This window comes from Schistocerca americana, chromosome 6 (assembly GCF_021461395.2).
Source record: "Schistocerca americana isolate TAMUIC-IGC-003095 chromosome 6, iqSchAmer2.1, whole genome shotgun sequence".
Taxonomy (NCBI): Eukaryota; Metazoa; Arthropoda; class Insecta; order Orthoptera; family Acrididae; genus Schistocerca; species Schistocerca americana.
In genome coordinates this window covers 429,698,076-429,718,862 of record NC_060124.1, presented here as the reverse complement: position 1 = coordinate 429,718,862, position 20,787 = coordinate 429,698,076, and the positions used below count along the sequence as shown (strand labels likewise).

The window sequence follows — 20,787 nt, the reverse complement described above, 5'->3', positions numbered from 1 at the left end:
TTTGAATTTATCGTGTCTTATTTTCTACCTTTTTCGTTTGTGCCAAATTTTATCCTCTCTGCATTTCATCACTGTCATTCATTCTATTTACATGTTATGATGTAGTAATTTAAACTTTAATAACATTTCTGTGCTGTGGTTTTTTCAAATGTTCATTGTGGACTACGTAATTCATAGAAGGAACGATGTTTCAGAATGGTCCCGCGAGGCCCTCCTAGACAAGTGGATGAAGGATGCAGTTGCTTGTTGCCAGTTGGCAGGTGTGCAGCCCCCAGCCTCGGCTCTTCAGCTCCGTGACAGTGGCAGCACACCTTCATCCCCAGTTCTGCAGCCTCCAGATATACCACCAGACCCTGAAGACCTTACAGAGCCTGTTGTGAGTGTCGTGATAAGATTTTCTTTTGCATGTACTGGCCATGTGAAAAATTAGACATACAAATTTTAACATATAGCACTTGCCAAATAGACTCCATTTGTGAATACAGCGAACTCCTGATTACCTGGGTGCAAAAAATCCAGTTTGTGGATTATCTGTGCAGAGTTCGCTGGGAGGGAAGGGGTGAGGAGAAGAGAGGAGGGGATCGGAGGGGGAGGGGGTGGTAAGATCTGTTACAATTAAAATAATATTTTCATTTGAAACTTGCTATAATGCATGTGACTCATGTTTCCTCATGTGCACTGAGGCACAGACGTGCATTGATCTTTTATTAGAGTAATGCTGTAGGCTTCCACATGAGACATATAACATATTTTAATAATACAGAAAGTAGCAGTTTCTTGTAAACAGAAAGTAGCAGTTTCCTGTAAAAATGTGTATTTTGGATTGTCATTGATTTATGGTCATATGTGTAATCTGTTTCATGATTTATTGTTTGTTACATCATTACTAACTATATGCTTTCTTAATGCTTCAGTTTTATTTGTTGGCTATCTCTGTTTGCCTCTCTCAGTCTTACACACACACACACACACACACACACACACACACACACACACACACACACACACACACACGAGAGAGAGAGAGAGAGAGAGAGAGAGAGAGAGAGAATCATTTGTGGGAAAAGTGTAGATGATACCACGTGAACTAATTGTTCTGCCTTCATGTATGTTCTTTCTTTTCTACCTAAATCTTCTCAGACTGTTACTGTTTCACCAAATTTTCTTGTTTGCATTATAAGCAGTGTGAAATCTGCACACTGCCAGTGTCAGAGGAGACTGGTGGTGATGTGTCAGCACCCTGTGGTCACCGCTTCTGCACTTCGTGCTGGGAGAATTATCTCACAGTCAAGATCCAAGCTGGCGATGCCCATGGAATTCTATGTCCTGCTTACCAGTGCCCCATGTTAGTGCCTGCGGATGTAATAGAGAAGCTTGTTTCTCCAGATATGGCTCGTCGATATCTTCAGTTTGATATTGAGGTCTGTATGATATACTGCAGTAATTAAATTACTAGGTTTGTTCCAGTGTTTGCATCATGGTTCTAAATTATTATTTTCTAAACATTATATGTAGATTCAATTTATATTTCAACATAATAGAAGCAAAAATTGAGTATTAACTTTTTGACAGAAGCGGGGCACCCACATGACCCCAAGTTAGGAGTAAATGATCAAGGATCACATGAGATAAATTTTGTAGTACTTGAATATCCAGTGCTCAGATTTTTTAAAAATTATTTCATTACAAGTTTTATGTTTTGGTACTCCTGAGGTGACAAGGACAGCATGTAATAAACTTGATCCACTGGTTAATGAAAGAACCAATTTTATGGGTAATGCACAAATGAACAGTTCACAGTTCTGATGTGATGTAGAAAATAAGAGCCAGTTATTATGAATGATAGAGTTATCACCATAGTCCAACTCAGTGTCATAGGTCAGTGTCTAGCTGATGCCTGGTTGATGTCGTAGATGGTGTTCTGGTCAATGTGCAGATTTGTGTCCAGCTCAGTCAGGTGCAAGCTGGTCAGTGTCTTGTTCAGAGTCCTGTACTGCCCTGGGTCAACATATGGTCAGAGATCTGTGTGGTGCTGAAGAATGCTGCTGAAGATGACTACCAATGGATGAGATGCAAGGAACAGCCAGTGTTGAGCCCAGAGTGAGAGCAAGTGCTGTAGGCTAGTGGTCATGCATCATCTTAAGTAATCCTTTGGAAGGATTTCCATGATGATCATGTGACATGCAGGCACATGACATGGCATGCAGAGAAAATGTGCCATGTTTGCAGTGGACTGTGTGGCTGCAGGTGCAGGTGGCAAGCAGTGCTGGTCTCTCTCATGGAGCCTGCCAGATTCTGCCATGTACACAGAGGGACATGTTAATGTTGTCATCTGTTATGTACATGAGGTGGTGAGCAGCATATATGAGCAGAATTGGGATTGCCATATGTGTCTGGGTCGGCAGAGGATGCTTATGGTATGGGAACCTGCTGGCTGCAGATACATTCTGTAGTGGTATTTGGGCAGGCAGGTGACCAGATATACAGCCCCTCCCCCTGAAACAGATGGCTAAACCATGAAGCACAGATTGCCAGAGGGAAGGTGGAGATGCTCCGGAGGATGGAGAATGGGCCCTGAGTGGGGGCGCAACAGAAGTGCCAGAAAGTGGAAAAGTGGCACGAGCATGCAAGGATCCCGAAGAGCAAAGATGAGATCTGATGCACAAGGAAAAAATGGACTAGAATGTGCAAGGAAAAGGCACTGAAGGAAGAGGAGAAATATGAAGGCGGAGTGGAAGGAAACATATGCATCAAAGAGGCACTAAAGAAAAATGGAAGACTGAAAGACCCGTCCTGATAGCATCAGACCGGGGAATGCTACGCAGAGATAGTCCCATGTCCAATTGCAGAGGCAGCTGTAAGTGTGAAGGCTGCAGTGTGTGTCTTGACATGCACAGAGTTGTGCATAGGAGCACAGTGGTGCACGTGGGAGTGCAGTGGCACATGTAGGAAGTGAACGTAAGTTGGGACCTCAGTGCTGGTTGCTATGGCATGGCACTCATGGAAGGGATACCAGCCATCACTGCATCTTCCTGATGAAGGGCAGGGGGAGGGAAGAAATTTGGACCTCGCGGCCAGAGGGGGTGGTGAGTGTAGCAGTAGGTGACATCGGATGCCAGAAAGACTGCCCGAGAAAGATCAACACATGGCCCGTACCGTCACCATTGTGTATTGAAGATCTGGGTGTGGGGTCATTCTTGAGAGGAGAGCTGACCATGGCAGCATCATTCAGATGAAGTGGTCTGATAGCGTCAGACTTGACTGAAGGAGGACAGTCGCCAGGTGAGAGAAGATGTGGATATGGAAAGCAAGAGGCAAGCAGAGCTGTCATCAGGAAAGAACAACCAGGCCTCCAAGGGTGGTGAGACCTGGTGCAGGCTGAGGCAGCAATGGGCAGGACCACACCTTAGCCACAGTACAAACTGTGGAGTCATCTGTTGGAGAAGAGGCAAAAACATGAGATGGGTGGAACCCGTACATAGAAGCTTAGAGGCCCCAGAGGGAAGCAGGGCACCAAGGACAAGAGCAAAGAATCTTCGACAGGCAGAAAGAAGGCTGATGTGTCAGGGGGTGACACACCAGGGTCATCAGAGTTGGAAGGGAGCAGAGCAATGCCATCAGTGGATGAAGAAAGGAAGTCCTTTGAGCGTGCATGTCAGATGCACAGGAAGGAAATGAGAGTATCCAATGGAGAGGGGAGTGAGGAGTCGTGCAGCTAGCTGGCCAGTGTGAGGAGGATGGCGGTGGTGCTGGAACAGGAAGAGGCACTGGAGCCAGCAGTGATGGTGCTGATGATGCAGGGATAGATGACACAGGATCTGTTGGTACAGCAACAGAAGGCATCACAGCAGGAGGACCCAGATCAGGAGGCACAGTATCGGAAGGCACAGGAGCAGGAGGTGCCCATGGTACAGGATTTGGCCGGCACCCGTGGTTCAGGAACTGACGAGGTCTGATGCACAGGAGCTGGAAACTCCTGTGATACAGGGACCAACAGGGCCTGAGGTGCAGGCACTGGAGGACTAGAGGAGGCTTCAGAGCTGGGTGAAGTGCCAAAGCCTGAAAAGGAAGAAAAGTTGAAGAGGGTGGTGGAGCCGAAGAATGTGTCAGAGTGGTAGAGCAAGAGATTCTGAGGATGCATAGAGCAAGAGAGGGCATTGGAATCTGAGGAAACTGTGCTGTAGTTGGTGGTACTGGAGACAGAGGAGCTAGAGGCAGCCAGAAGAGAACAATAAGAAGTGCAGAGATGAGGAGAAGATGGTTCAGCCTTGCAAGGAATGTAGGCCATGAATCCTAAGCAGGATTGAACTGCAGAGGAAGCTGCACTAAGTCTCTAGCCAGGGGAGAGGGGGAACAGCATCAGGATGGGCAAGGCACCATCAAAGATGCATGCAGTGGTATGCAGGAAGTGCCATGTGTGATGCAGAAACTATGCTGTCCTGTCTGTAGCATGTGGGAGCATTCTCACGGGACAGTGCTGAGCTAAATGAGCAGTGCCCTGAGTGAGATGCTGCAACTACAGATCATGTAACTGTTAAAGTTGGAGCTGTGGTAGTTCCAGTGCAGGAACGGCCATGGTGGTCATGAAGATGTGAGAAGTATCTACGAAAGAAAAGACACACATAGGATTGTTCCTCATTGCCACTTTTATGTCTTGGTCCTTATGAGGTGGATAGAACGGCACATGATAGTATGGCCAGGGTGATGTCCGGCTCAGTCCGTGTCTTGGTTGGAGTCCTGGGCCTTGCTGACTCAACATTCTGTTGGAGGTAGGAGAGGGACTGATGGCTGCTGCTGAAGATCGCTGCCAACAGATAAGGTGCAAAGATTTGCAGGCATTGAGTCTGGAGTGAGAGCGAGTGCTGTAGGCTAGTGATCATGCAGCATCTTAATTAATCTAGCTGAAGGGTTTCTGTGACGGTCGTGTGGCTTGCAGATACTTGACGTGTGGTGCATGGATTGGGTTTGCAGTGCAATGATTGGTTGCACGTGCAGCTGGCAGGTGATGATGGTGCCTCTTGTGGAGTCCACTGGAGTGTGGTTTGTACCCAGACGGGTGTGATGCTGTTGTTGTGTGGTGCGTACACAGAGCAGCATGTTGCTGTTGTCATCTGGTCTGTGGTGTGTATGACCAGAATTGTGATTGCTGCATGTGACTGGTTTCGGTGTAGGATGCCTAGAATGTGCCAACATGCCAGCCAAAGATGTGACCTGTGGTGTTATTTGGTGCACAAGTGGCCAGATGCTACAGTTGGAATATACAAAAATACAGTAAAAAAGGAAGCATGAAAAGAAAAGATACAATAGGTAGTTGCAGGTGGAAAGAAAAAGTTACTTCAAATTGTTCTCTCTCCTGACATAGGCTATAGAGCAACTATCCCTTTGTTCCTTCCTTCCTTCCTTTCTTCCTTCCTTCTAGTATCTGTACATTTTATTATCTTTGTTTCTCTTTCATGTATTTAACTGTTCACCACAAAGGAATTATCCAAATTGGGTGCAAATCAGTAAATGTGATGTAGATGTACAAACAAACAAATGATTACTGTTTCAGAAAAATTGGGTGATTTGTTCAAGAGAAAGAGCTTCAGAAATGGAGCAAGTCAATAATGTGTTGGTCCACTTCTGGCCATTATTTGGCTTGGCACTGATTTACAGAATTGTTGGATATGCTCCTGAGAGATATCGTGTCAAATTCTGTCCAATTGGCACATTACATCACCTAAGCTGTTTGGAAGGCCCTACCCAAAGTATTCCAACAATTCTTAATTGGGGAGAGATCCAATGACCGTGCTTACTAAAGAAGGCTTTGGCAAGCACGAAGACAAGCAGTAGAAACTCTCGCACAGTGCGGGCAGGTATTATCTTGCTAAAACATCAGGCCAGGTTGGCTAGCCATAAAGGGCAACAAAATGGGGTGTAGAATATCATCAACATACCACTGTGCTGTAAGGGTATTGAGGATGACAACCAATGGGGTCATACTGTGGAAAGAACTGGCACCCTAGACCATCACTCCTGGTTATAAGGCTGTATGGTGAGTGACAGTCAGGCTGGTATCATTCCACTGTCCAGGGCGTCTCCAGGCAGGTCTTCACATGTAATCAGGGCTCAGTTCAAAATGAGACTCATCACTGAAGACAATTCTATTCCAGTCAATGAGATTCCAGGTCAAAGACTGTGTGATACCAACCTGACTGTCATCCACAATACAGACTGACAACCAGGAGTGATGGTCTGGGTTGTCAGGGTTCTTGCTTCTCAGAACCCTTTACTTGAAGAGGATTGTAGTTACATCTTTACAACATAACATTCCAGAAGCAGAAATTTTGATGAGAAGTGGTGCAAGTGAGTAAGTTTTTATACCCTGAATCCCGCTTATTTCAAACAATTTACCATTTCACTTTTTACATGTACAATTTCTAGTGATCTTATGTTATGCCATGATCATAAACAAAGCACAAGGTGAGACTCTGTGTGCTGCGATCTTGGAACTTGGTGTCAGCTGCTTTTCACACCACCAATTTTACATGGCTCTCTCCTGTGTTAGTGAGGCAAACAAGCTCTTCATACATGTCCCCCAATCATACCAGTCAGAGACTGTGTACAAAGAAGCTTATAAGTAAAAAATAAATTCCACACATATGAAATTTCAGGCACAGCCATAAATAAATCCCTGGGCAATGCCAGGCTTCTCACTTAGTGCAACATAAAACTTAATTTTAAAAAAATTTTTAGTTTCCTATATCTGTAATTTTTGTGGCAGTTCTGTGTTGTTTTGTGAATGCTTCTCTTTTGCTCCAGACACAATCTACAATTTAAATTATTTATAACAGTTCAGAACTTTCAATGCAGTTGACTTACAAATTATTCTTAAATGCTAGGCGTTTGTGGAGAGCAACCGAAGCATTAAATGGTGCCCAATGCCTGGCTGTGGTCGAGCAGTGCGGCTGCCTGAGTATGAGCAGCCACTACCTGGCTCTCGCTCAGGTTCTCCACCTCCAACATCACATGCTGTTGACTGCGGTAATGGGCATTTCTTTTGTTGGTGAGTATTAGTGGCTACATGATGCTTATTTGCATATTTCACTGGTTTCAATAGCTGTACAATGACATTCTCATTCACTTTGGCTTAACATGCTTAGAAAAATATGCCTGTTCTGGAAGGAGAACAACAATTCTCACCTGTAACTACAGTGTATAAGACCTCAACATCAGAAGAATTTTTCATGACCTCATGCAAGCTCTACCTTCATCAGTTTACATCTCAAACGATGATACAAAATTTTAAGTTTATTTTTACATTCAAGTTCAAGACCTGAAATGGGCAACTTTTTGTTCACAATAGTACTTTCTGTGTGATGGTCGTAGAGAACATAAGGCAGCATGCCTTGCCTCACATATTGGCTGCCCCAAGGAAATGTGCAGTGGTGGGTTGGCATAGAACCAATATTCCTGACACCATTATCTGTGTTTTGTGCTTCTGCAAAAGCAGCCACATAAGCAGAAATGATATTCATTTAAATGACACTTGCAGTTGAAACTGAAGTCACCATATTGATTGGCATGTGCAGTCCAGATACATATAAATTGAAATTATACATTATTTATCAGAAACAATGAAAAACTAAGATGCAGAGAGGTATACATTTTGATGCCTTTAATTAAAGGCCAATGACTGTTATGTCAAATTCATTGAAACATTAAATTTATTTATTCACTGTAGATATTTAGTGATACGTGAAGACGTATATCAGAAATTAATAAAAATGATTAAAAATTATTACAAAAGAACGATTAAAAAGATTACAAATGAATTATCAGTCACTACTCTCATCAGTGTAAGACTCCTCAGCATCATCACTTGAAGCTGCTGTATTATTAACAAATTCATCAACAGCCATTTTGATGACTCCGTGTTGCTTCCAGTACTCTTGCTCCAAGTGTTGTATTTTTCTTTAATAACCATCCATTCCTCCACAACAGCTGAGAGAAATGCAGTATTAATGAGAGTCTAAAGAGTTTCCTTAGACATGTTATCTGTTACATTGCGTTCTCTGAAATTATATGTAATTTTGGCCCATGCAACTTCAGTCACATGCATATCACACAACTGAAGCAGTTTATTTTATGTAGATTATCATGCTGTCTGTTGGCAGCAAGCTTGTTAAGACCATTAACTTTCTTGGCTGGTTTGTTCTTTTTAATTAAGCCACACAGTCCCCCCCCCCCCCCCCCCCCCCCCCCGGTTCTATCACTGCAGTTTATTTTTTCGGCTCATGATCACTCAAACATCGCTCTATCTTTGTAATCTTAAAAGTCATATTTAGATGATGCTTTATTGACCTGGCTGCTGTGGTATGGTGTATTATCTATAACTATCATGGAAATTAGATGGAATATAAATGTAATTATACATGCCCTGTACTTTGCTCTTGGAATAGAGGATTGTAGAACTGGATTAATAGGAAGAATCCTTTGTATATATTAGCAGCAGCCATGTTACATGTGAAACTACAGTGTGCATATAGTAGCTCTTACAACATGTAGTCCACCTACACTGAGTCCTCCAGCAACAATAGTACATACATACTCTGCCATGTTAAAGGATGATCAATAGTAATATTATTAATAATTCAAATTACAACAGAAATTAAACCTTGTTGCCAGGGGTTCCAAGTGATTCACTCGAATAGTATTGGGAAACCTTCTGAGCCTTGTAGAACTGGACAGGCTTTTACCTTTGTATGTAGCAGCTCGTAATTTAGCCTGTGCAATAGAGTGGAGCTGATACTTTTGCTGTTTTTCTTTGTTGCAGCAATGTAAAATGTAAAAAATAATTTTTCACTTACTGCTGTGAATGACAAACTTCATTTTCCATTATGGTGTTGATGGCAAACTAGATGAAGTACTCGATGGACCAGGGATGGCCTATTCACTCACTTTAAACTGTTATCACAGTCTGCAAATCAGATCAACTCACAAATTCGATAGAGCACAATAAACTAAGAAATAGTGGCTCTCTAAAAATGGATGCCACATTTCTATCGAAACATGTGTTCTAGATAATATTGGCAGCGCCTGGAGATTGTGAATATTATCACACTTGTTCCAGTTTCCTGTACTATTGGCAGTGCCAATATGAAGAGTCTTCCTATCATGGCCAAACAGCACATTTATATTTCAAGGTTTATGTATACAGGTTGCTTCATAAAGAATACTGCAAATGAAATGAAATAACTGAGGCACAGTGAACAATAGAAACTTACTAGTTTCCTCTTTATTGAGAATGCCATTAAAGTTTTGTACATAAATTCTGCAATTAATTCCATATGTGTCTAACAGATGGCATGGGGCACAGCTATCACTGTAAGGAACCAGAAAAAGTGGTTATGAAGGTTGATATACCCCTTAGATGCACGTTACTGTCACCCACTCATAAAAATGTGAGTTGTCTACAACAATGTAGGAATAACCTGTAGTTTCCACTGTACATTATTGCCTGTCGTCTGCTAAAGTGTATGAATTAAAATGGATGCACATTCCTGGCAGATCAATTTTCTATCTCGTCCAGTGTTGTATGGCTGTTATGGCAAACTGTGCCCTTCACTGTGACCCTCAAAAGTAGTCATTGAGGTCAAGTGAAGTGTGTAGGAAATGTACACAAGAGAAACAAAAGTGGCTAGGGTACAGTTACTTACCAAGTAGGTTCTCAGTGCTTGTACTGTAGCAACAATTTTTTCCATAAACAATATGTGCCAGGTAGTAGTACTTCAAAATTTCTAATTACACCTTTTCTCAAAACTACAGCACAAGCTGTCACCTGTGCGGTTGCATACACAGATGTGTGCTTTCAGTGCAATAGCTCAAAAATCACAGATTTGTCCTTTTGTGAAACTATCCAGCTTAAGTTCTGTTTCAGCTGTAAACCATTTTCACGGCACTAAACTTTCTCATGCATCAAGCTCCATAAAGGAGAGTCTTCAGTTATGCAGAATGAGTCATGTTAAATAATAACTGGGAGTAGCAGCCACAGCAGCCACTTGAGGACAGTTTTGTAAAGTATACTAATAATAATAATGTTAATACTGATAATTACGGAAATAAAGCAACTATTTTGGAAACTCCACACTCTTCCTCTTACACTACAGAATTCAACATAGTCAACCATGGAGAGCATATTCTCCATAAATTCTTATTTTTGTTGCAGAGCGCACTCCGGTATCTTCTTTATCTTGTACACAAACACGTGTAGGGTTTTTCACAGATTTAGTGTGTAATGGATGGTGTTACTTGTGACTCCACTGAAATACAAGAGATGTATCTTCTTGGAATACACTGATTGACAACAGTTACAGTTTTGACATTTTTGGGTGAGCTATAATTTGTCTGGGGCCAACATTTTCCACCAATACACCTACCATGCCACAGGACAGATAAAATTTGTCACCACACAGTAAATGCTTCTCACATGTAGACTTTTTGTAAACTACTCTTTGTTGCTGTTGAACTGTGTTTAACATTTTGAATGCCAATCCCATCAATTTCTGTAGACTGCCGATTCCCTCATTTGATGGGATACGATTTCTCCCACTCATGAATACAAAATCACGTATATTCATTGGCTCGATCATTTTTCATTGTTGGCTGTTCTCCTCCTTCTTGTTATTATTTCTCATGTCTCTTCTTCTACTTTTCATGCTTGTTCTTCTTCTTCTCCTTCTCCATTTTTAGTAACCATGAATTCCTCTCCTGTCCCAACCTTTTCATTTCAGAGTAGCAGTTGCAAACTTCATCAGTTATTTTCTGGCTGTATTTCAGTCTGTCTTCCTCTATAATTTGTACCATCTACAGCTCCCTATACTGTCATGGAAGTTATCCCCTCATGTCTTGACAGATAACCTATCATCCTGCCCCATCTTATTGTCAATGTTTTCTCTATAATCCTTTCCTCACAGGTTCTGTGGGGAACCTCCTCATTCCTTACCTCATCAGTCAACCTAATTTCCAGCATTCTTTTGTAGCACCACATCTCAAATGATTTGATTCTCTTCTGTTCTGGTTTTCCTACAGTCCCTGTCTCACTAGTGTACAATTCTGTGCTCCAAACTTATAATCTCAGAAATTTCTTCCTTGACTTAAGAGCTATGTTTCATACCACTAGATTCTCTTAGCTAGGAATGCCCCTTTTGCTGGTACTAGTCTGCTTCTTTTGTCCTTGTTACCCCATCTGTCATAGGTTATTTTGCTGCCTGGGTATCAGAAGCCCTTAACTTCATCTACTTCATGATGACCAATTATGGTGTTAAGTTTCTCACTGTTCTCATTTCTGCTATTTCCCATTACTTTTTTCTTTCTTTGATTTACTTTCAGTCCATATTCTGTACTCATTACAGTGGTCACTCCATTCAACAGATGCTGTAATTTTTCTTCACTTTCACTTAGAACAGCAATGTCATCAGTGAATCATATCATTGTTATCCTTTCACCTTGAATTTTAATCCCACTCTTGAACCTTTCTTTTACTTCTGTCATTGATTCTTTGACGTACACATTGAACAGTAGAGGGTGAAAGACTACATCTCTGTCCTACGTCCTTTTCAATCTGAGCACTCAACTCTTGGACTTCCAGTCTTATTGTTCCCTCTTTGTTTTCCTAGATATTGTGTATTACATGTATTTCCCCATAGATTACCCCTATTTTTCTCAGAATTTTGAACATCTTGCACCATTTTACAATGTTGAACATTTTTTGCAGGTTGACAAATCCTATGAACATTATCTTGATTTTTCTTCAGTCTTGCTTTCATTATCAATTGCAGCGTCAGAACTGCCTCTCTGGTTCCTGTACCTTACCTGCAGCCAAACTGATCTTAATCTAATTTTCTTTTCCACTCATCTGTATATTATATTGGTCAGCATCTTGGATACATGAGCTGTTAAACTGAGTGTGTGATAGTTTTTGCACTTGTCAGCTCACAATCTTCAGATTTGCATGGATGATATTTTTTTGAAAGTCTGATGGTATATTGCTAGTCTGATAAATTCTACACATCAACATGAATAGTTGTTTTGTTATCATTTCCCCCAATGATTGTAGGAATTCTGATGAAATGTTGTCAATCCCTTCTGCATTATTTGATCTTAAATCTTCCAAAACTCTTTTAAATTCTTATGCTAATGTTGTAACCCTATCTCTTCCCTGCATATTCCAATTTCTTCTCCTATCATGTTATCAGATAAGTCATCCCCTCATAGAGGCCTTCGATGTACTTTTTTCACCTAACCACTCTCTCCTCTGCATTTAACAGTGGAATTCTGATTGCATTGTTAATGTTACCACCCTTGCTTTTAATTTCTCCAAAGGTTGTTTCGACTTTTCTATATGCTGAGTTAGTCCTTCTGATAAACACTTCTTTTTTGATTTCTTCACATTTTTCATGCAGCCATTTCATCTTAGCTTCCCTGCAGTTCTTATTTATGTCGTTCCTAAATGACTTACATTTATGTATTCCTGAATCTGCGTGAACATTTTTGTTCTTCCTTCTTTCATGTTAACAAATATTGAAAACCATGAAAGTGGCAGGCATTGTAAGAAACATCAAGGTTTATGTGGTCAGCTGTCAAAATGTTAAATTGGTTACATTTTAGTGTCACGGAAACAGCTTATTACACGGAATGCATTATGTCACCCACATCCTTCAGCACACACAAATGTTTATCATGCTGTATCGGCAAATCAGTCAGCTGACAACTTGCTTTGTACTGCTGCATGCTTGCTGCAGTTCACTGTACAGTTGTATAGTTCAGGGAATATTTAGGGGTTTAGTTTGAAAATATTTATTTAAAATAAATATTTCCAGTCAAAGTGTTCACTCGGCGTAACTTCTGTTGTGCCTACATGACCCACATTGCCTGCCATTCAGAACTGAAGCAATTCTGCCCAGTTAAAGCCACTGACAAGAGATGCCTTCAGCCCTCTGCTAAACTGGCTGTCTGCACTGTCAGTGTAACCAATAGAGAGTGTGAGATGTGGATCACTTGTGTGGCTGTTGAAAGGTTCTGGAGCACGGAATACAGTTGGTTCACTCTCTTCGCTCAGAGAAAATGCTCTTGGAATCCAGACTTCAGAAAGGGCGGATAGCCTGACACCCCCTGCTTCTGTCTCTGCTCATCAGGACTGGCCACCAACAGCACGGACATTACATCCATCTGTACCTTCCCCTATTCCTCTTTATTTAGGCCCCAACGCTTAGACTTGCAGCCAGCCTTTCCGTCCTCCCCCAGGTTGAATCCATTTCCGTATACCATTATTGAAAATATATTCCTAATTTTCTATGATTAGCTCATTTAAATCCCTGTCTTCTTCCAATGCTCACCCACCCTGCTCTGAATCTTGTGCACAGAACCATAACCCATTCCATGTGTTAGCAACAATCACTGTACAATCATTCCATGTAGGCTTTCACGGCCGGCGTCTTCATCAGTAAACACTTCAGGGCTAAGTTGCCGTGGTCGATCTGTAGAACTTCTTCTCCCTGACGTTTCGTTCTCAACTACAGAGAACATCTTCCGAGGTGAGTCAACCAGTCGTTGACTCACCTCGGAAGATGTTCTCCGTAGTTGAGAACGAAACGTCAGGGAGAAGAAGTTCTACAGATCGACCACGGCAACTTAGCCCGGAAGTGTTTACTGATGAATCACTGTACAGATCTACATTGTGGAAATATATGTATCACCATCTCAGTACTGGGACATATCATTATTCTTTGAACATACATTCTTTATTGGCCTTCACGTAACGTTACCTTTTAATATCATTGGTGCTTGAATGATGACTTGTATGCTTCACTACTGGTAACCAAATTTTTCCTCTAATTTTCGACCTGTTCACACAGACACACACACACACACACACACACACACACACACACACACACATGCAAATGCAACTCACACCACATGACTGCTGCAGTTTCAGGCAACTGTAGCCTCAATCTGTGTGTTAGCATAATCATTCTCTCTTGCTTTTTCTCTTTTAAAATATTTTTCATTTTTCTGTAAATAATTTAAAGATTTCAGTTTTACAAACTATTAATTAGCTATTGAAACATCATACTACTAGTGATTATTGTTTGTCTAAGGAATGTCTATAATCTATTGTACTAATGAAATAATGTTTTGTGTAGAGAGCGAGGCTAAATTATTCTCAATTGCACAGGGAATGTTTAGGGGAGGCACATGCGCCTTGTGGTTGTCAGCAGTGGCAACAGTGGCAGCGCAAGATCTCAGAAGTTCGGCCTGAGGAGCTGCGAGCTTCATGCACTGAGACTGAGGATGCTGCTAACTGCCTGTGGCTGGTCACCAACTCAAAACCTTGTCCCAACTGCAAGTCTCCAATACAAAAGAATGAAGGCTGCAACCACATGAAGTGTTCAAAGGTTACCTCCTCAACAATTATTCCTTTTTTCAGAATATTTTTGCTGTCTGCTACATTTATTACTGAAAAATCACTGTTTATTAAAATGTTGTGGACAAATTGCTTAAAAGTCATAACTAAATGTCAAAGAAAACTACTGCCTTGAATTCCACTTTTGCAACTTTTTTCATTTAGTTTTTCAATAAAACTCCTTAAATGTAATAAATGAGGTCACTGGAGATGAAATCAGTGAGGAAGTGGTGTCATGAAATGGCACCAGTAAAGACTGTACAGAAATTCTGAAACTTCATTGCTGTGTTTGTGTTCTGGCAATTGAAAATTTATGCCATACTGAGACTCGAGACCTGGATTTGCTGCTTTATACAAGCAGTCATCTTAACTGTTGGGCTATATGAGCACACCTTCAGGCCTGACACTAACTTTTATTGCCTATATCATCTCAAGGGACTACAGCCCAACTGTGACTGCATCTGAGGCGAGCAGCAGTCTAGCTACGGCAGGTAGTGAGCCTACAGAAGAGGTGTGAGGTGGAGAAAGCAGGGTACCCACATACCTTAAAAAGGCCCAAAAAGGCTGTAATTTTCAAAATCCTTTGTAGGGTCCCCTAAGAAGGCCATATTTTATTAAAGTTTAAGGTCCTAAAAATTGTATAAAAGTTTGTTTTTTAAGTTTCATTACTTTTTCTTTCGGTATGCTAGTGGAAATAATTATTCACATATGAGACAACAGCCAGGAAGGAAAGCTAAAGGTTACTGCCTGTATATGATTTGGCTATGGAAAGAAGGCAGGTAGATACTGTGTGGGGGAATGGAATGTACGGATGGTTGTGGTGAAAGGGCGAGTACTAGTAACCTACAGAAGTGCGCACCTTGTAACATATAGCAGCTACGATCCCAAACAACCACAACTCTTAGATTGCTGAGCTTGGCAAATGGCTACAATGGGGGACAGAGGACAGACAACATGAAAGTCAATAAAACACTCCAACATTACACAAAGAATAAACCACCTTCTTTCCATAATCAAACTGTAGAGGGCTTGCCTAATTCAGTGGCGAATTGCTGAAATGCATGATGTTGCATTCCATCTGCCCACTCACAGTGGTTTTTGTTATATCATTATTGGTTCTAGATTTGTACTCGTGAGGGGGGCATGTATCTTCATCGATATTCAACAGATTTTCTATGTGATGAGAAGAGTAAATGTCATATGTCATACTGAATAATCCATTGACTTTCCATTCAGTCCTTTTCATCAGTATCCTGTGAGCTAGTGCTTGTTTAGTTCTTTAATACAGATTTTGTTGAGTGCTACTGTCCTTTAGTGGAAATTTAAAAATTTCACAATGGGAAAATGTGTTTCAGATCATCTTTGGGTTCAATAGTGAGGAGTGTTGCGTAGCTATGTGAGACTAAGCCCAGGCATCACTTGCACAGGAGATTGAAGATGCCACAAGGATAAGTGGCTATTCTATATTGGCAGTAGTTCCATGTAATATGTTAGAGATGCTGCAGGTTATATGGCAACTACAGCCAAGAAGGAGTAGGCTTTAATGCCCATGGCATCTTTGATCTCCATCTATGCATGTAATGTCAAGGGCAGAATATTGTGTACCCAGCATTCCTCTATTTACTGTCTTTGGTTAACAAACGACAAATTCAAGAATTAAATTATGCCCTCCATTGAGTAATTTGTTGAATGTTACCGCGATTAAATGCCCATAATGGGTAAGTGTGTTTTTAATCATCTTTGGTTAAAAAAAAGATGAATTCAGGAATTGGATTAAACCATCTGATGATAAGTTCAGAGAAAATTGCACACTGTGTGCAACAAAGATTTTGTGCTTGGAAAGATGGGAGAATTGTCCTTAAAACTTCATATGATCAGTAAGTACATTTTCCATCATTTTTCCATATGTATTTATTTTATTATAGTGACTAATGTTTTATCACGGAATAAGTTTGTGATAAAATAATTAGTTGAGAGCAACCTCTAAAACCTGGACTTGCATGAGTTGGTTGATGCTAGCTTATTTACATTCACTCGTAATTACAAATGGAAGATAAGTGAATTAATTCTCATTGTTTTCATGTAAAATACCAATCTGTATAGTTTCTAGTTTGCATAAGCTATTTTTATACTGGCACTCATTCCTCGCACTGTTCACCCTATTACGAAAAAATCTTAATATTTCTTTCTGAAAGATGCTAGTTTCTTTTCCATGGTATTCTGACAGAAAGACTAGATTTGTCATTGTTCTTGTTAATGCTAGAATGTAAATCACCTAGCAAACAATTGACATGCACCACTGCAAGTGTAATATCTTGAACATTCACATTATGAGAAACCATAAAAACTATTTGAATTTTGGTATAAAAGCATTTTTTTTCTCAAATCCATTAAACTGCCATGACTTTGTTGTTAGATGTAAAGTTCATCTGCTCTAAACCTTTACAATGCTGGAGTCACACCTATATCTATCACCACGAAGCTTCGCACAATCAAACAGTTCACTTAAATGCAACCAACTGTGATTAGCTTTCGTTGCAAATATTTGGGCTGCATAGGAGCTGGTGATAACTTAGTGGCTTAGTATGCTAAATATTCTGTTGGGTGACTGGACTAGTGTTGTTCATTTCAACCGTTGTTCTCGGACTGATTGATGTTCTGATTAAATGAGAAATAATTATTGTACTACCTTCATACCTGCATGAAATAGTTGTTAGCACACTTGTAAAAGTAAAGAAACTCAAAGAAAGTCTGGTAATAGTATTGCAGCCATCTTGGATAACTGCAGAATGAAATTACATATTCATTAATGTGACCACTGCATTAGCACTTTTTACCAATCAAAATATATGAAGCTACACCAGACATTGCTTTGTCACGAGAGGGTTAAGTGGTGGTGCATTTGAATGACAAAATTTGATACTAAGTTATTGAGGCAGGAAAACTGTGAAATAATGCACAAATTGTTTGGCTCTGTAGTGGTGCATGCAATGTGTGCAATTGGCAGCAACTATGAGCCAAGAAGAATACAGTTTGTTCACATGACGCGAGAACTGTGCTCCTAGCAGATGAAACTGGAAACAGCGACATAAAAATTTATGTGCAGGATAGGGTGGTAAATCTCTTGCATTCATTATGGACAATATGAAATCTAATTTATTAATTCAGCACTGTACTGAGGACATTGTAATAATTGCACAACATGATCATCAGCTTGAGTTTGGATTTGAGAAGTTGTACTGTACTACATAGATTTGATGGAATGCTCAGACTGTATGGTGTTTCAGAAAGGGCCTTAATAGTACATGAAACTATATATAGTAGCTAATGAAAACTACGTTTTTAATATTTTTCTTTAGGTAAGAGACGTATGATATTAATGATGGCCATAGAAACAGGTGCTGTGAACTTAGAATCAAAAAACTAAAGAAGGAACTACAACACCCAATTCTGTAGTTCCCAAACAAGAGGAGAAAAACATTCATGAAGCAGTAGAACAAGTTTTTAAAAATGCAATATTAGATGTTGAAATAATATAGGCAATCAAATGTGTGACTAATAATTTTTCTTACAGGTCTTGTAAGGACATCAGTGATGTTTTTCAGCAAATATTTCTAGACAGCAACATTGCAAAACAGTTTTTATGTTGAACAATTAAGTGTGCATACTTGGTCAGCTTTGGGGTGGCACCATATTTCATGAATATAATGCATGATAAAATTAATAATATGGATAGTTTCACACTACACTCTGATGAAGCATTATATAAATCTTTACAGGCCAAACAATGGACTTACACATCCATTACTGGGATGACGTAAACAATACAGTAAACACGATATCTATCTTCTACTTACTTAGGTCACAGTGCTGCCAAGGATGCTATGAAAGCATTTTGTGATCTAACAAACGTTGATTCAGAAGTCAGTGGATGGCCCAGCTATGAAATGGAAACTATTTGGTATGATTCGAGGAAATTTAAATTAAGAGCTCAATGAACAGGTGCTTAATTTAGGTAGTTGTGGCCTGCATGTGATGAATAATGCTTTGAAGAAGGAAAACAGAGTGGCAGGGTGCAGTTTAGATGCTTTGTTTGCAGCACTTTACTGGCTGTTCAAGGATTCTCCCTCACATAGGAAGGGTTTATTAAAAATATCAACCAGTGAGAAAATACCATTTAAATTTTGTAGCCATAGGTGGCTTGAAAATATTCTGGCAACAGAGAGGACATTGTAGGTATGGCAGGATGTGAAACAGTTTGCTTCTTGTGTGAAGAAAAGCAATGTTACAAACCAGGTACAAAATCTTATGAGACAGTAGAAAAATCTACCAAAGGTGACTTGATATCTGTGAAACTCGTTTTTTTACCTGTTGCCAGAATGTTAAAACCATTCTTGGAAAAATATCAAAGCCTTAATCCAATGTTACCTTTTTTGCTGAGGATCTAAGAGGGTTTGTTCTTGATGTTTTTATAACTTTTAATATAATAAAAAAATAACACATAGATAAACTAACCTCTGAAAACAGACTATCAAAATTTGATTTGGAAGACAAATCTATGTATTAGTTTAGGCTTTATAGGAAACCTAATACCAAAAAATTTACTTTTTGAGAAACAAGTCTCAAAGAAAGAGATCTTTAATTCAAGATCTGATGCTCATAATTTTTTATTTTATTAGTTAAAAACTTGCTAGAAAAATCTTCAGTTATGGTCCAAATTTATCTTCTTTAGAGCCAAGGGAGATGGCATTTAATTGCTTTGATTGTTATGCTAAAATGAAATCGGTGTTAAGCAACCTTATGAAGGCTTAAGTTACCAAAGAAGATGAATATGAAGTGCTACTGGTAAATTATAATAAATTTCTAAGTGGGCAAGTATCATCTAACTATGATCTCTTTTAAGTTTTCAGTCCTTCAGAGGAAAGACTTGATTCTCTTTGAAGTAAGTTTTTGGCTCCAGATTTTTCAAAGCTGTACAATGTCATCAAAAAGTTATTGATTTTATCTCGTGGTCAAGCAGATGTATAAAGAGGTTTCTCATGAAAAAAAAAATTGATAGCAGTGGAGAATATGAAAAGTAAAACATTTATTGCCAAAAGAGTAATAACTGATCGTGTAATACTCACTGGGGGATTAGCTAATTTTGTAGTGAGGAAGGAACTTCATTTATCTGCTGTTGATGCCAGGCAAAAGTATACATCGTATCTTAAAGAACAGAAAAAATGGAGACAAAGTGAAATGTAAGGTTCTAAAAGAAAATGAGTGGTAGATGAAATAGAAGGATTGTAAACCAAAAAGAGGAGATTAGAAGAAGCTGTTAGTGAACTAAAGAAATGTGCTGATTTGGCAGAAAAAGCTGAAAATGTGGGAGACATGAAATGTATTTTCCAATCAAACAGTTTCAGAAGATCAGTTGAATTCATGCTGAAAGGTATGAAAGTAATTAGAATATGTAATCATAATTAATGTGTATGTAGATAGTGGTGTAGTGTGTATATAAAATAAAATTTAATTATAAAATACATATTTTAAAGTGGCTAATAATGCCTATCAACTGGTTTTGCTAAATAAAAAAAAATCTTGTGGAACAAATGAATATTTTATTTTATCTTAAATTTGCAGCTTCTTTTTTAAAAAAATTTCTCGTTAGAACGCATGTGTTCACAGAATTTAAAAAGACATTAATTTTCAGATCAGGAAAAGAGTGAGAACCCTGAAGTGGGAGACAGAGTAGTGGTGGGGAAGATGCTAGTGCTATTTGTGGGAGTATACAGGGAAATGTTGGAAACAGGTTACAGCTACAGCATTGAAAAATTATGCTACTGGGAGGAGGGGAGATGTTGAGAAGAGGAGAGGACTGTATACATGCATTGACAAGAGAGAAGGAGTGTGTAGTACTGGAGTGTGAGCAGGGAAAAGGACACGTAGGTGGAGGACAGGTAATAGGAAAGATTGGGGTGAGCAGTATTACTGGAATGAAGTATACCGTATTTACTTGAATCTAAGCCGCACTTTTTTTCCGGTTTTTGTAATCCAAAAAACCGCCTGCGGCTTAGAATCGAGTGCAAAGTAAGCGGAAGTTCTGAAAAATGTTGTAGGTGCCGCCACAACTAACTTCTGCCGTCGAATATATGTAGCACTACACAGGCATGCTTTGCTGGCACAAAGATAAACACTGGCGCCAAAACCTCTGCTTCAGTAAATAAATAAATAAAAAAAAGGTGGAAGACGAGCTTTTTTTCCTCCGCCCCGAGTTTCGACCACTGCATTTTCATACATTATTCATTGAAGTAAATACAAATTCCGTATTGTTCATCTTCGAATGTTACCGCGTTTCAATG

General features: G+C 39.8%; 1 protein-coding gene across 3 annotated transcripts in view; it reads left to right on the top strand.

Annotated features, from left to right (window-relative positions):
• LOC124619745 (ankyrin repeat and IBR domain-containing protein 1-like) overlaps window positions 1–20,787 on the top strand; it is a 527,110-nt gene that overhangs the window by 319,886 nt on the left and 186,437 nt on the right. For 2 of the 3 annotated variants that reach the window (XM_047146321.1, XM_047146323.1), the window contains 4 exons: window positions 195–376; window positions 1,182–1,421; window positions 6,882–7,045; window positions 14,219–14,438. In XM_047146321.1, coding sequence (XP_047002277.1) covers window positions 195–376; window positions 1,182–1,421; window positions 6,882–7,045; window positions 14,219–14,438 — 806 coding nt within the window. The remainder of the gene's footprint in view (window positions 1–194; window positions 377–1,181; window positions 1,422–6,881; window positions 7,046–14,218; window positions 14,439–20,787) is intronic. The other variant, XM_047146322.1, reaches the window with a different exon arrangement.